This window comes from Phasianus colchicus, chromosome 2, assembly GCF_987193195.1.
Source record: "Phasianus colchicus chromosome 2, bPhaCol1.hap1.1, whole genome shotgun sequence".
In the NCBI taxonomy this organism is placed as follows: Eukaryota; Metazoa; Chordata; class Aves; order Galliformes; family Phasianidae; genus Phasianus; species Phasianus colchicus.
The window spans coordinates 109,731,273-109,744,825 of record NC_143437.1 but is presented as its reverse complement, the minus strand read 5'-3'; the positions used below and the strand labels follow the sequence as shown (position 1 = coordinate 109,744,825).

The following is a 13,553-nucleotide window of genomic DNA, read 5'->3' as shown; positions in this document are numbered from 1 at the left end:
AACCAACAAGTGTTGAGGCATTGTGCATCCCTGGGGCTGGCGGAAATGTCTGCTCAGCCAGCCCTGCTTGGAGGCTAAGAAGCACTTCATACATCCCTGCACGTCTTGTGCAGCAAAGGGGAGCACAGACTGACCCCAAGTATCTGAGACAAATCCTTGTGGATGTCTCTGAAGGTCAAGCAAGATCTTGACAGAGATATATAATTCAAAAGAAAATCAAAATTATTCAATTAATCCCTTTTAATTTTGGCTTCAAAGTCGCTCCCATTTGTTAAACGAGTGCTGCATCAAAGATAGCCACACACAGTGAACGCAGTTGCAAATGACCATAATTCAGAACCCATACCTCTTGGTGAGAGCTCCACGATAGAGGTACACGGGATGCTTGGCCTCTGCATCACCCCCTGGGGACAAATCTTTGCTGGAAGTGAGGCTGGATCAGGGCAGTGAAAGCTGATAGTGTGTCGGGGCACCTACAATAGAGGTCTTACGTGGGGAGGTGACGGCTCCTTTTCTGATGGCTGTCCTCATTTATTCATGCCGTGATGTGCTCATATTTATATCGCTCATAAGCCTCAAACTATAGTGACCTGGCCTATGGAGAGTTCAGAATTCAGTACATCATGTTCTTGTGGGTAACTCAAAGCCTGCACTGCCTCTGACTTGCAAGAAAGCGATAGGCCAAGCGGAGCGGCTCATTCTTCGCAGTAAAATGAGAGTGTACGAATTATTTATCAGTGTCTTAGCCTCAATTTGATGGAAGAAAGAGCTGATTTCGTAACACAGAGCAGAGCCATGCAGACAATGATAACCATTCTAGTCAAAAAGGTTGCACCCAGATGTAAGTGATAAGTCCGTCTTAGATGGCAGCAAAACAGAAAATGCGTGAATAGATTCCCAAGGCGTTACACATGTGTATACTGCCTCTTACTCTGCCTCCTGCCATGTTTACCTTAGATCAAGAATTCAGAATCTGTGTCAAGAACACAGCATTTGTACAAAGAAGGGCTCCAGCTTTTTGAGGTGAGCCAGATTGTTCTTGGATGCCGCCTTCTTATTGAATGTCCCCATCCCTGCACACAGCCAAGGCCAGAGGACGGGGCTCTGAGCTCTGATGGAGCTGTGGTGTCCCTGTGCATTGCAGGGCTGGCACTGATGGCCTTCCTGCTCAAACACATACACACACACACACACAGAATGCCTTGGGTTGGAAGGGACCTCAAGGATCATGAAGCTCCAACCCCCCACCACAGGCAGGGCCACCAACCTCCACATTTCAGAGCAGCCCAGGCTGCCCAGGGCCCCATCCAACCTGGCTTTGAACACCTGCAGGGATGGAGCATCCTTTGCTCAGCAAAGCTCCTTCTCGTGCAGACCACAGGACAGTACTTAGGGGTACGTTTTAGAGGTGCAGTGACTGTGCTTACAGCATTGGCTGATGTTTAAAGCTGCAATCCATAATAGTAGTGCAGTGATTCTTCTTCTTGCATGTAAGTGTGCTCAGCCCATGTCCTGGGAAGTTTGCCTGTGGGCATAAGAATAATTGCAGCATAAATGTTTGGTAATGTACCTAGTCCAAGAATTGCATGTAGCATCTGAAATCAAAGGGCTAATAACCCTTAATTCTCTTACAGTTAACCTTCCAGTTATTTGAATGAGAGCTAATTAGATCTACAAACCATAAGCACACTTTTACACTAATTACCCTGTTGATTGTGTTGTAATTACAGTTGCAGCAGCATAACGAGACCACCTGGTTAACCATTTGTGTGCCACAGGGACACACAGCTGGAATCCCCATTGCCTTCACCTGCAGTGCTCCAGAGGTGCTGGTTGGCACCGGGGCAGTGAGGGGTGAGCATGGAGCTCACAGGTGGGGGCACTTGGAGCAACCACAGCCTGCTGGTCATGGCAGAACGTTCCTAAAAGCTTTCTAGGTGTCAGGCAGGGAAGGTGAATCTGCTGTGTGCCATAGGTGTGGGTTTCCTGTTCTGCATTTGTTCCAAAGTAGAGCAGGGATGGGGCGAGGAGCTGTGACCCAAGGGACATTTTGAGGGTGTGACAGCAGTGAGCAGGAGGTGCCACTCAGCCCTGCCGTGCCCTTCTGCTTGTGTCACCCCACAGTGTCACCTCCCGCTCTGGGTGTCGGTGTCATCTGTGTCACCACAGTGCCCTGTGAGTCACATCAGGTGATGGGCAGCGTGTCAGTCAGAAGCTGAAACCTTAAAGAAGCATAGAATTCTAGAATCATAGAACGACCTGGGTTGCAAAGGACACAATGCTCATCCAGTTCCAACCCCCTGCTATGTGCAGGTCGCCAACCAGCAGACCAGGCTGCCCAGAGCCACATCCAGCCTGGCCTCGAATGCTTGCAGGGATGGGGCATCCACAAAATAAGTTTCCTCCCATTTGTGCCACCACCCTGCTGTCCCCACACAGTGCCTGAGGCCGAACCAAGACATGGGGCACCCTCGTGCTGCTCCCCCCGCAGCTCTTTGTTCCTCTGCGTAGCCCCATTCCCACTCCCCACTCAGCTCTCCCAGGAGCAGCAGCACCGGGCTGCTCTTCCCAGGTGCGGTTATCAGCCGGGCTTCTGCATGTCTCTGTACTTCTATTGATGGGGCTTGCTGCACGCAGAGTGCTGCCCCTCTGCACCGAGACAATCAGCAATAACAACAATAGCAATACTGACGTTTTGAACAGTGAACGGCAAAACGCCCATCAGAAAAAGAAGGGACAAAACCCCACCCCAGCGCCCCGCACTCCCACCTCGCAGCCCCGACCCCGTTCCCATCGCGCTGCGGGGCGAGCCGTGGAGCTGGGCCAGAGGCACCACGGCCTGTCTCCTCCCCGAACCCAAACCCCACCCTCCGCTTCACGCTGGGACTATTTCGGGCTGCGAGCCGCTCTCTGACAGATGCGCTCCCGCGGCCGCACTTGTTGCGCTCAGCGGCCGCCGCTCCGCAGCCCCGCGGCAGCGCTCCGCTCCGCTCCTCCGTTCGCTCACCTGCCGGCTCTCCCGCTGCGTTGCTTTCGAGTCCCGCTCCCCGCAGAAGATGTTTTAGAAGGGAAACCCGCCCGGAGCGCGGCTGTCCCCGTCCCCATCGGGAGTTCGGCCCCGCGGTGAGAGATGTCAGAGCCCTCCGCTGCCAACGGGGACGGGAAGGAGCCCGACATCGAGCTCTTCGTGAAGGTGAGCTGCGGGCGGGCGGCGGGGCTCCTACGGCCCATCCAACTTCCATTCCCGACCTCTTATCTCCCTCAAACACGCGTCGCTTTCTTTTCCGTGGCGTTCCAATTAGGTCACGTTGCCGAGGGAGAGGCAGAGCTCCTTGATTTTGTTGTCGCTTCTCTCCTCGGGAGCGTGCCCTGTTATTCTTAGCCCGGCGGGGTTCTCACGGCCAGCCTGACGTGCTGCTCCATTTATGGGAACAGAGCGCGGAGCGGAGCGACACGGTGAGGGCTGCGGGACACCCCGGAATCCCAGCACAGAGGACTGAGCTCAGCGGGCACTGCTGTCCTCAGTGCCTGCAGCACTTATTTCCTCCCCCCGAAAAAGAAAAAAAAGGAAAATTAATTAGTTTTTGCTGTCGGTTCCCAAAGCCCATTCTGATTTTCTATATGGATAACTGAGAACAGAACCCAGTTCAGTGCAAACACAGACAAGTGAGTGTGCCTGTGATGTGATAGGACCACAGAATATTTCAGTTTGTGCTCTTGGGTTATACTTGAAGGAAGCATAAACGGGAGGGGGAACGAGGGTGGATAGTGATAGGACAAGGGGAATGGTTTTAAAGTGAGACAGGGGAGGTTTAGGTTGGATATGAGGAGGAAGTTTTTCATCCAGAGGGTGGTGAGGCACTGGAACAGGTTGCCCAAGGAGGCTGTGGATGCCCCATCCCTGCAGGCATTCAAGGCCAGGCTGGATGTGGCTCTGGGCAGCCTGGGCTGCTGGTTGGCGACCTGCACACAGCAGGGGGTTGGAACTGGATGAGCACTGTGGGCCTTTGCGACCCAGGCCGTTCTGTGATTCCGTAAAGAACGTCCCACTACAATCAGTGGTGTGTGCAACATTATGAATAGTGAACTTCATGCAAACTCTGAGCAAAGAGCTCGGATTTTTGGGTGCTCAAAAGGTGTTCCAAAGCCTCTGTGTTAGGGCTGAGATATGCCCGTGTCAAACCAGGTGCTGGCTGTGCATCCCTGCTTTGATGGGGCTGTGATTAGCAGTGGGAGTTGTATGGGGCCCTTTGCAAACAGCACAGGCTGATTGAGAAAGCAAATTCCAGCTCCTCCCTTCCCTCAAGCTGAGGGTACTTAATTGCTTTGCACTCCCTGATGGATGGTTTGGGTGATGAGTTGAAGTGTCAGCTGCATACCACACATGTATGCATGGCCTTTTCAGTGCATCCTCCAGTATGTGCCAGCTCAGGTGCAGCCTTTCTGACCTGGGCAGAACGCAAGTGGTTTTTTCCTTAGCAAACAGGGATTTGACAAGAATTCCTGGTTCATAATTGCGTGGAGCTTCATGTAATTAAAAAGGCCTTGTGTGGGTCCATCTGCCCTGATACCTTCCCTCTCCAAGCTGCTCCTCCTGAAGTGAGCTTGGTGTGCTCAGTGGGAGCTTACTGAGGTTGTTTGGCCAGCATCACAGGATCATTTGGGTTGGAAAAGGTTGCTAAGATCCCCAAGTCCACCCCCAACCATCCCTGCCACGCCCACTGTGTCCCTGTTAAGGTCCAAGCCATGTCCCAGTGCAATGGGTGAAGCTCTGGGCCTGTGAATTGTCATTGCAGCCAACTGAGCCGTGCCATCACCTGAGGATTTATAAGCACAGAGAGAACATTTCCAGTAATGGGACTTCCTGCATAATGCATGTTGGGGAATGCATTGAGACTCACATAAAGCCCACACTTTGCTGAGCTGCAGCAGAAGAATTAATTGGTATCTTTCTGGAGGCTTTCCATTTAGGTTGAAAAATGGCAGTTCTGGACGTTTTGGAAAGGTGCCATTAATTAAATTAAAAGTCTAAAAAGCCGCATAGCAAAGCGCGTGAGCAGAGCCTTACAGCACACAGCTCAGAAGCTGAAAAAGAAGTAAGAATTGTTGGAACGAGCGGAGTTGAAGGTGATGGAGTCATAGAATCACAGAATGTCCCAAGTAGGACTGCAGGACGAGGAGAAATGGTTTTAAGTTGAGGGAGGGGAGATTTAGGTTGGACGTCAGGGGGAAATTCTTTACAGAGAGAGTGGTGAGGTGCTGGAACAGCTGCCCAGAGAGGCTGTGGATGCCCCGTCCATCCCTGGAGGTGTTCAAGGCCAGGTTGGATGGGGCCCTGGGCAGCCTGGTCTGGTATTAAATGAGGAGGTTTGTGGCCCTGCATGTGGCAGGGGGGTTGGAGTTTCATGATCCAGGGTCCCTTCCTACCCTGGCAATTCTGTAATTCTGTAGGAAGGGACCCACTGTGCTCCCTGTGCCCAGCCCTATGCAGCACCCCCAGCCCTATGTGAGAGCAGCATCCCAGTGCTCCCAGGGCCAGGAGCACCGAGGCTGGGGAGGTGTGAGGCTGTGGGTACAGCCAGGAGAAAAGTGGGTCTTAGCCAAGCGCAAATAAACCAGAGCAGGGCTGTTTTTCAGAGCCTCTCACAAAAGCAGTTTGTGTCTCAGGTTAAAGAGGAAAGAAAAAAAGAGAGGTGTTACACAATTGCTCTATTTCCTTTTTATCATGCAGCAAGCAGGAGCTGTGTGTATGGAGGCAGGGAGCGGAGCAGGGCGGTGAGGCTGTGTGTTGCAGGATCCAGCTGCAGTCTCACCTCAGTCTTTGCATCCTTGTTTGTCTCCCTGTGCTTTTGTAGCCTAAACTGAATGAGATGCTTCACTGTTTCTGCTTGACTGAGAGCGAAACCCCCAAAGCTGGGCTGGGATAAAGCAGCTTGGGGGTGGCAGCTGGCTGGGGTGCGTGGCAGAGAGGGATGCTGGCCCTGCTTAGCCTGGCTGCTGCTCTGATGTGCTGTGGAGCAGTGTGCCCAGTGCAAGTGACACTCCATGGAAGGTGTGCTCTGCTTCTTTTGGCAGTCCCACACCTGTACACTGGAATGTAATGGCTAGAGTGAAATGGTGCTCTTTGGAGAGGATCATAGAATGGCCTGGGTTGCAAAGGCCCACAGTGCTCCTCCAGTTCCAACCCCCTGCTATGTGCAGGTCGCCAACCAGCAGCCCAGGCTGCCCAGAGCCACATCCAGCCTGGCCTTGAATGCCTGCAGGGATGGGGCATCCACAGCCTCCCTCCTTGGAAAGATGTGCACCGAGACAGAATATTAAGCCACACAGGGGAGGAGCAGAGAACTTTTCTGGTTTCTTTTTACTTGCTGTGGTTTTGGATGTATGTTCCTTGCACTTCAAGTATTAGAGTACTGATGAATATCTGGAAAGTTAAATTGATGGCAGAGATGTTGTATACACGGAAAACAAAGGATGGAACCAGGCCTCAAAAGTACAGCTGTCTGTTTGCATTGCTCAGGATGAGTGCAGTATAGAAAGCAAACAAGCCACACAAATGGTCCAAAGTACATTCTGCTAAATAAATCTTCCTGCTTTAGAAATGCTCTGCAACACAACAGGTAATAACTGTATTTCTGATGGTCAGAAGGTGGTGGTGCCCTCACAGCAGTTGGTCGTTGCTGTGGGATTGCGGTCCATATCCCAGGTAGGTTCATCAGTGCTTCTTTGCAACAGCTTTTGCTTGAAAACTGCAGGTCTTCTCTTGGCAGAGCTGCAGGCACAGCCCAAACCCATCTACGGAACATAGGGAGGTTCAGAGCAAGGAGGCTTCTCAAGACCTTGAACCTGGAGTCAACCTTTGGCTCTGCCAAGCGAGGCCATCCCTCCATAAAGCGCTCAGCCTGTCCCACACACTGGGAGCAGAGGGCAGTGGCTCCAGGAGCTGTGCTTGAGGCTGTCCTTGGGATGCAGGGAAACACTCCCAGCCTGGGTAAGGCTCAGTGATGGACTGAGGCTGTGTTTGTAAGGAGTCATTTCTGCTAGAGGATTGTTGTAAAGATAAGAGGTTGGTCCTTGGTTGGACTTTGGATCCTTTGGGGTCTCTTCCAACTTGGGATATTCTGTGATTCTATGGTTATTTTTTAATTATAACTGCCATGGATTGATTGCAAAGGAACCCAGGTTAGGATTTTGGTGAATGGTTGTCATGTATCTTTAAAGGCAGACACAGATAAAAAGGTGACTCCCAGTACAAACAGCCATTCCCCACTATTGAGGTTTTGTGTATTTTGAGGTTAGAGATTCATTGTGATAACTGATTTTAGTTTCAAATTTTGGGGTTTATAAAGCCCATACAGGTCTCCCTAACTGGGAGGGAGAGTGAAGTTGTCAGGACCCTTTTAACCATCGGGACAGTGCAGGGTCTGTGATTTATGTGGGCCATTGAGATGCATTCTGGAAATCACAAGCAGGTCTGGAAGGCACAAAGTTCGTTTCTATTTGTTAAAAACTGTGAGTATTTTATTGGCTGTTATGAAGTCACCTTTTGGCTCCCATACAAATTTGCTTCTACATTTAGCAAAACTCTTTAGGTAAAGAGGAAGTAATAGAGAAAAGCAAACAAGGAGTAATAGTGATACTGAAACACTGGCTCAGCCCTGGTGCTCCACGATGGACAGCAGTGTATTTTTGGTTACTTTGGTCAAGTGACTTGCCAAGCCTTTCTTCTTCCAAGAGAGAAGCAGACACCCTACAGCACAGATACGCACCGTGCTTGCGCTCCTCTCTAGCTCTCATCTATTGCCCTGCAGGCTGATATGAACACATCCGTGCTGATAAGGGTCACTCAGTTATTTCTTCTGAGCTGCTGAGCAGGTGCTGGGCATCACAGTTCACATCCCTTCCAAAGTTCAGGGACATCTCTGCAGTACAAAAAAGATGCAGAGCTCTTGGAGCAGGGATAGAGGAGGGCACTGAGATGTCAGAGGGCTGGAGCAGCTCTGCTGTGAGGAAAGGCTGAGGGAACTGGGCTTGTTTAGCTTGGAGAAGAGAAGGATCCAGGGAGACCTCATTGTGGCTTCACTACTTGAAGGGAGCTGATAAACAGGAGGGAGTACAGCTGTAATGAGGGTGGATGGTGATAGGACAAGGGGGAATGATGTTAAACTGAGACAGGGGAGGTTTAGGTTGGATATGAGGAGGAAGTTTTTCCCCAGAAGGTGGTGAGGCACTGGAACAGGTTGCCCAAGGAGGCTGTGGATGCCCCATCCCTGCAGGCATTCAAGGCCAGGCTGGATGTGGCTCTGGGCAGCCTGGGCTGCTGGTTGGCGACCTGCACACAGCAGGGGGTTGGAACTGGGTGAGCACTGTGGGCCTTTGCCAATCAGGCCATTCTGTGATCTCCACTTCCTCACGTACTGGCCTTGTCATTGTTATCAAGGTAACAGAACCAGGTTCACTACTGGTGCAGACATCAGCATATGTAGTGGGGGGAAAAAAAAGTTCAAATATTGTTTGCACTCCTTTTATGAGCTCCATGCAAGAGATTGTGAGGATTTCAGTGTAGTTCTTGCTCAGTTCCTATTTTGCTCTGTTCTTTTCAAGTCAGGATTAACCCCACTGAAGACCTTTGTGTTTGCACATGTACAAAATGGGCACAGGAGAGTCAGGCTTCCTACATTTGAACCACACTGTTGAAGCAAGCATGCTAATAGCAACCCGCTGTAGACACAGTGAAGAGGACCAAGGCTTGCTTCTCTGGTCTTTTCAGCATTTTCCATAAAATAATAATAAGAACAGAGTTAAGGGAAAAAAAACATCCACCATGGCAAGGTCTAATTTTGCTTTAACCTGTTATTACTGAAAAAAACATTGTTCAATTAATTAAGAAGGAGCTGCTTCAAGAATGTTTGAACAGTACAAGTGGGTTATTTTTCCTTGTGTGGAAGAAAAACAATACCCTAAAGAAGCTCTTGCCTGAGTTACGCAAGCAGAGCCTGTATGTCTGCCTGTCTGCTTTCTCTCTGAGCTCCTGCAGGTTTTGTCTTGTGCCAAGACAAGAGTCTCATTGGTGGGAATGCAGGGACGGCCAGCCAGCGGTGCAGGAGGTCAATATGTGAAAGGACTTGGCAGGAACACAGTAGCTCTCCCTGCCACCTTGGGCTGCTCGTGTCCTTGGAGAAACCTCAGCCTAAGGATTTCTGAGATTTCGGGTGAGCTCTGCCCACCAGCTCCTCCATTCCGTCCGCTTTTTTGATCTGCGTCGTCAAAACAGGTAATAGGGGGTTTTAATTCCTCCACAAGGAGCTGGTGATGTTCCAAATTGTTATAACTGGCGTTTAGAAGTGGCTGTGGGTGTGCTGTGTGCTCCGTGCTTAGCAGCAGGCAGCTCACTGCCCACCCCTGGCATCCCGTCGCACTCCAGCTCCGTGTGTCACAGCCCCGTGATGCTCCTGTAAGCGTGCCCAGGAAACTTCTATGGGCAGCGCATGGTTCTGCTGCTGCTCTGAACGAATGGCAAATGTCACAGGGATCGGCTGACACAGCATCCCAAAAATACACGGGGATCTTTTCCAGGAGGGCCGGTAGGAAGTGTGGCTGTGCTTAAATGTTAGCACCGGTTCACCTGGCTGTGTCAAACAGGCTTTGGAAGGAGGCTGTGTAAAGGTCGTTTAGAGTAATGATGTCATCATTTAGGCAACTGTATTGCTTAGTGCTTCTATGGCACCCAATTCTTCATTATCTGGAAGGTAGTAGTAAATTAATCCCAGCTGTGATTGATGTTATTTCCAGCAAAGCCTTCTTCAAGGCCGTAGGAAGAACCTGTTGGCATAAGGAGGGTCCTGAGTTTGTGTATTGAAGAGTCCACGTGTTCCTTGAAACAGGAAATCAGAGTGGGTGCCTGAAGTACCAGACTGAAAATAGCGTCAAGTGCTTTGTTTGGCACAACAGAGTTTATCACTGATAATGTCCAGGAGAGATCTTCATTCCCTTTCCTTCCTTGCCTCTTGCTCCACCCATTTGTTTGTACTTCTGTGCTGCAGTAAGACTCATCTAGGTGTTACATAGGCATTTATATACATCTGGAGCGGGGAGGGAGAGAAGAAATTTTTTTTTTTTGGTAGATCTGATGAATTTAATCAGCATCATGTATTCCTTGCATGATTTTAGACTCATAGATTGGCTTGTGTTGGAAAGGACTTAAAACCCATCCAGTTCCAACCCCTTCCTCGGGAACCTCCAGGGATGGGGCATCCTCAGCTCTGTGCAGCAGTGCCAGGGCCTCATGGTGAAGCATTTCCTGCTAACATCTGACCTAAATCTTCCTTCTTTTAATTAACAACCATCCTCCCTTGTCCTGTCACAATCTGCCCTTGTAAAAAGTCTCCCTGTGACTTCTCCCTTTGTGCTGGCCACATTATTTCTGATACAAGCCAGGATGCCGTTGGCCTTCTTGGTCCCCTGGGTGCCCTGCTGGCTGATGCTCAGCAGCTGTTGCCCTGCTCCCCCAGGCCCTTTTCTGCTGGGCAGCTTTCCAGCCACTCAGCCCCCAAACTTTTGCACTGTGTTGAGTTGTTGTGACTCAGGTGAAGCATCTGGCACTTATCCTTCTTGAACGCCATGCAGCTGGCAGCAGCCTATTGATCTGGCCTATCCTGCAGAGCTTTCCTACCCTTGAGTAGATAAATGGTCTTGCCTAGCTTGGGATCACCTGCAGACTTACTCAGAATGCAGTTGATCTCCCATTTGATAACCTAAATCTTCTTGAGAGTTTATGAGTTTCCTCCACTGTGCATATTGCTATTTAATGGCAATGTTCTCTGGCTGGTGCAGCTCTTCTATGACATAAGATTCCTCTGTTGTTTAACTACCCTGGTGCACTACGGAAATCGTGTGGCTACACTGTCATAAGACAAGGTGTGCTCAGAAAAGAAACTGAGGCACAGGGAACCCAAAGCCGAGACAGAGTTCTGCATGGAGCTGCTGCAGAGTTTTGCCATGTTGCTATTTTTGACCTTCCATGCGATGAACAGCTCACTGTTTCAGCTCTTTATCTCAATACAGAGCAACAGCAGCAGTTCCCACCAGGTTGAAACTCTGATTTTTATTTTTATTTTGATCCAATTCTAGTCAAAATCTGAAAGGATCCAGCCACACACACTCTGCAACGTGACCTTGGTCACACCCCTAGCCTAGCACCCAGCCTCTTGTTTACCCTTTTGCCCTTCTGCCTCCTTAGGGACCATGGCAAGCTTGCCAGGCCGTGCTGGTCTCACTTCCTCCTCTCCATCATGCTGATTGCAGTCCTCAACCAGATGTGCAGCACCGGGGGAGCAGGGAGTGTTCTTCACCCCCATCCACAGAAGGGCATTCTGACCGCCATTTAGGGTAGAAATGTGTTGGGTCTCTGCTAGACAACTGCCTCCCAATGAAACATTGGAAATCTTGATTTCTTGGACGTAAAAGAAATCTGACCAAACAGAACTGGACATCTGACTGCTTTTGGGAACAGGCAGAGCTGAGCCAAAGCTCCTTTCCCATCCCCTTCTTCCAGCCTTCTCTTTTTCCTTCTCAGGGTTTTGCATCTCCTGCAATGACTTTGTTTCCAGCTTCTCTGTTCTGTCTGCCTGTTCTCAGGGCACTCAGACCCATCAGTCTAGATGAATCAGTGCTCAGTTCTCATGATTTCATGTTGGTCCTTTGGCACTCCCGTTTCAACTTCTACCAGAGAACTGAGTATATCTGGAGTTTGGGTTCCTCTCCAACTGTCCTCCATGTACTTAATTGTCAGATGAGGTGGAAATAGCTCCTTTATATGTATTTTTGGCCACCATGATTAAAGCTCAGATAAAGCACTAATTGAAACATGTTGCAGGAGAGTTGTGTTGTGATGGCTAACTAGTGCACCTCTGGGACAGCAGGAGTTGAACCTATCCCTGCTGTAGCTACTTGGGCAAAAATAACATTACATAAGGATGAAGTTGCCTAGATAGTGATTGTTTTCCCTTCTAAATCCTCAGTCTTGATAGTGTCTGATACAGGGCAGATGACAGAAGACCATGGCATTTACTTGTACTTACTTGATGCAAAATGTAGCAAGAATGGTCAAAGCTTAATATTCAAGGCTTATCTGATTCTCTTCAAATTCTGTAAAATTTGAGCTTCATACATATAGAACTTGCAGAGATTATATATGAGAATAGTCATTATAACATTAAATTAATCTTTCCTTATTGATTCTCTTACATACGTTGATTTCTTTGGGACTAAGAAAAATATCATGGCTCAATTCTCCATTCACCAATATTTTGCAAGTCATGCCTGCTCATGATGCTGGCAATGCAGCTGAGAAGCAAAAGGAAGTCTGCCTGATTTATATATTGATTTAGTTTCCTTTTTGTTAACAGTGAAAATGCCAAAACCCAACTATAGCATTTTCTAACTTCTGCTGCTTGTAAAGACATTTGAGTTCGATGCTCCAGTGTATGAAGGGCAACTCATCTCCAAGGAGTGTGTGCTGATCCATGTGAGTTGGGAATCAAGGTCCAGGGAGAGAGGATGATCCAAGACATGTGACAATGAAACTCAACAACAGTGTAAAATTCAGAAAAAAAACCAAACAAACACATTTTAGCACAGAGAGCTACTAATGCTTGCTACCATGCTGGGAAAGAGAAGAATAATTTTAAGATCTACAAAGTAGTGAAGATTGCTGTTTTTAAGATGGTCTTTCTCATTCACGTTAAATAGCAGGAGTCATTTGACTGCGATATTAAGTGAATCTGTGCTGGGCTTTTAAATATAGAGCTAACGAGTGCAACAAGTGCTATTAACGATTAGTTAAGATCAGCTCGAATGGAACTTCATTTCATTTCTAATGGGATTTCTAATGGAATTGGAAATGAGTTTAATAATAACTGTAGAAGTCACTAGGCACTGGAATGAGCCAATGAAGACTTCCTTCTGATTCAGATCAAGACTGGACATACTTCAGAGAAATGTGTAGATAGAGTTGATGCAGGAATAAATGTGCCATAAAATCTGCAATCTAGGTAGGATCATAGAATCACAGAACCACAGAATGGCCTGGGTTGCAAAGGCCCACAGTGCTCATCCAGTTCCAACCCCCTGCTGTGTGCAGGTCACCAACCAGCAGCCCAGGCTGCCCAGAGCCACATCCAGCCTGGCCTTGAATGCCTGCAGGAGTGATATATTGGCACAGCAGAGTAGGGATTGATTCAAGCACAGAAGAGAGCTTTCTTTTTCTGTGTCACTGAAATTTGGCACAAATTTGATCAAAGCTGCTCTGATAGAAACAATGTTCAGAGGCCACTTGCATGTCTTAAAATATCTCTTGGTGTCAAGGAGGCAGTAATGGCATGGGATCAGTTCAGGACTGGTTAAGGGTTTGCTTATTTGTTGGTATGCAGGTGGCAGCCATTGGGAAGGCCTTCAAAGATGGGGTGACTGATGCAGGGTGCTGGGGCTTTATGGTTCTATGATCCTCGCAAAACACTGGATCAGTTCTCAGGTCGGACAGGTGTCCCTCTCTG

The 13,553-nt window shown here is 49.0% G+C and overlaps 1 protein-coding gene across 1 annotated transcript in view; it reads left to right on the top strand.

The window, feature by feature from the left end:
• Window positions 1-2,881: 2,881 nt before the first annotated feature.
• Window positions 2,882-13,553, top strand: part of CLIC5 (CLIC family member 5) — a 49,967-nt gene continuing 39,295 nt past the window's right edge. Inside the window, exon 1 of the mRNA XM_031604940.2 lies at window positions 2,882-3,193. Coding sequence (XP_031460800.1) covers window positions 3,131-3,193 — 63 coding nt within the window. The 5' untranslated portion in view covers window positions 2,882-3,130. The remainder of the gene's footprint in view (window positions 3,194-13,553) is intronic.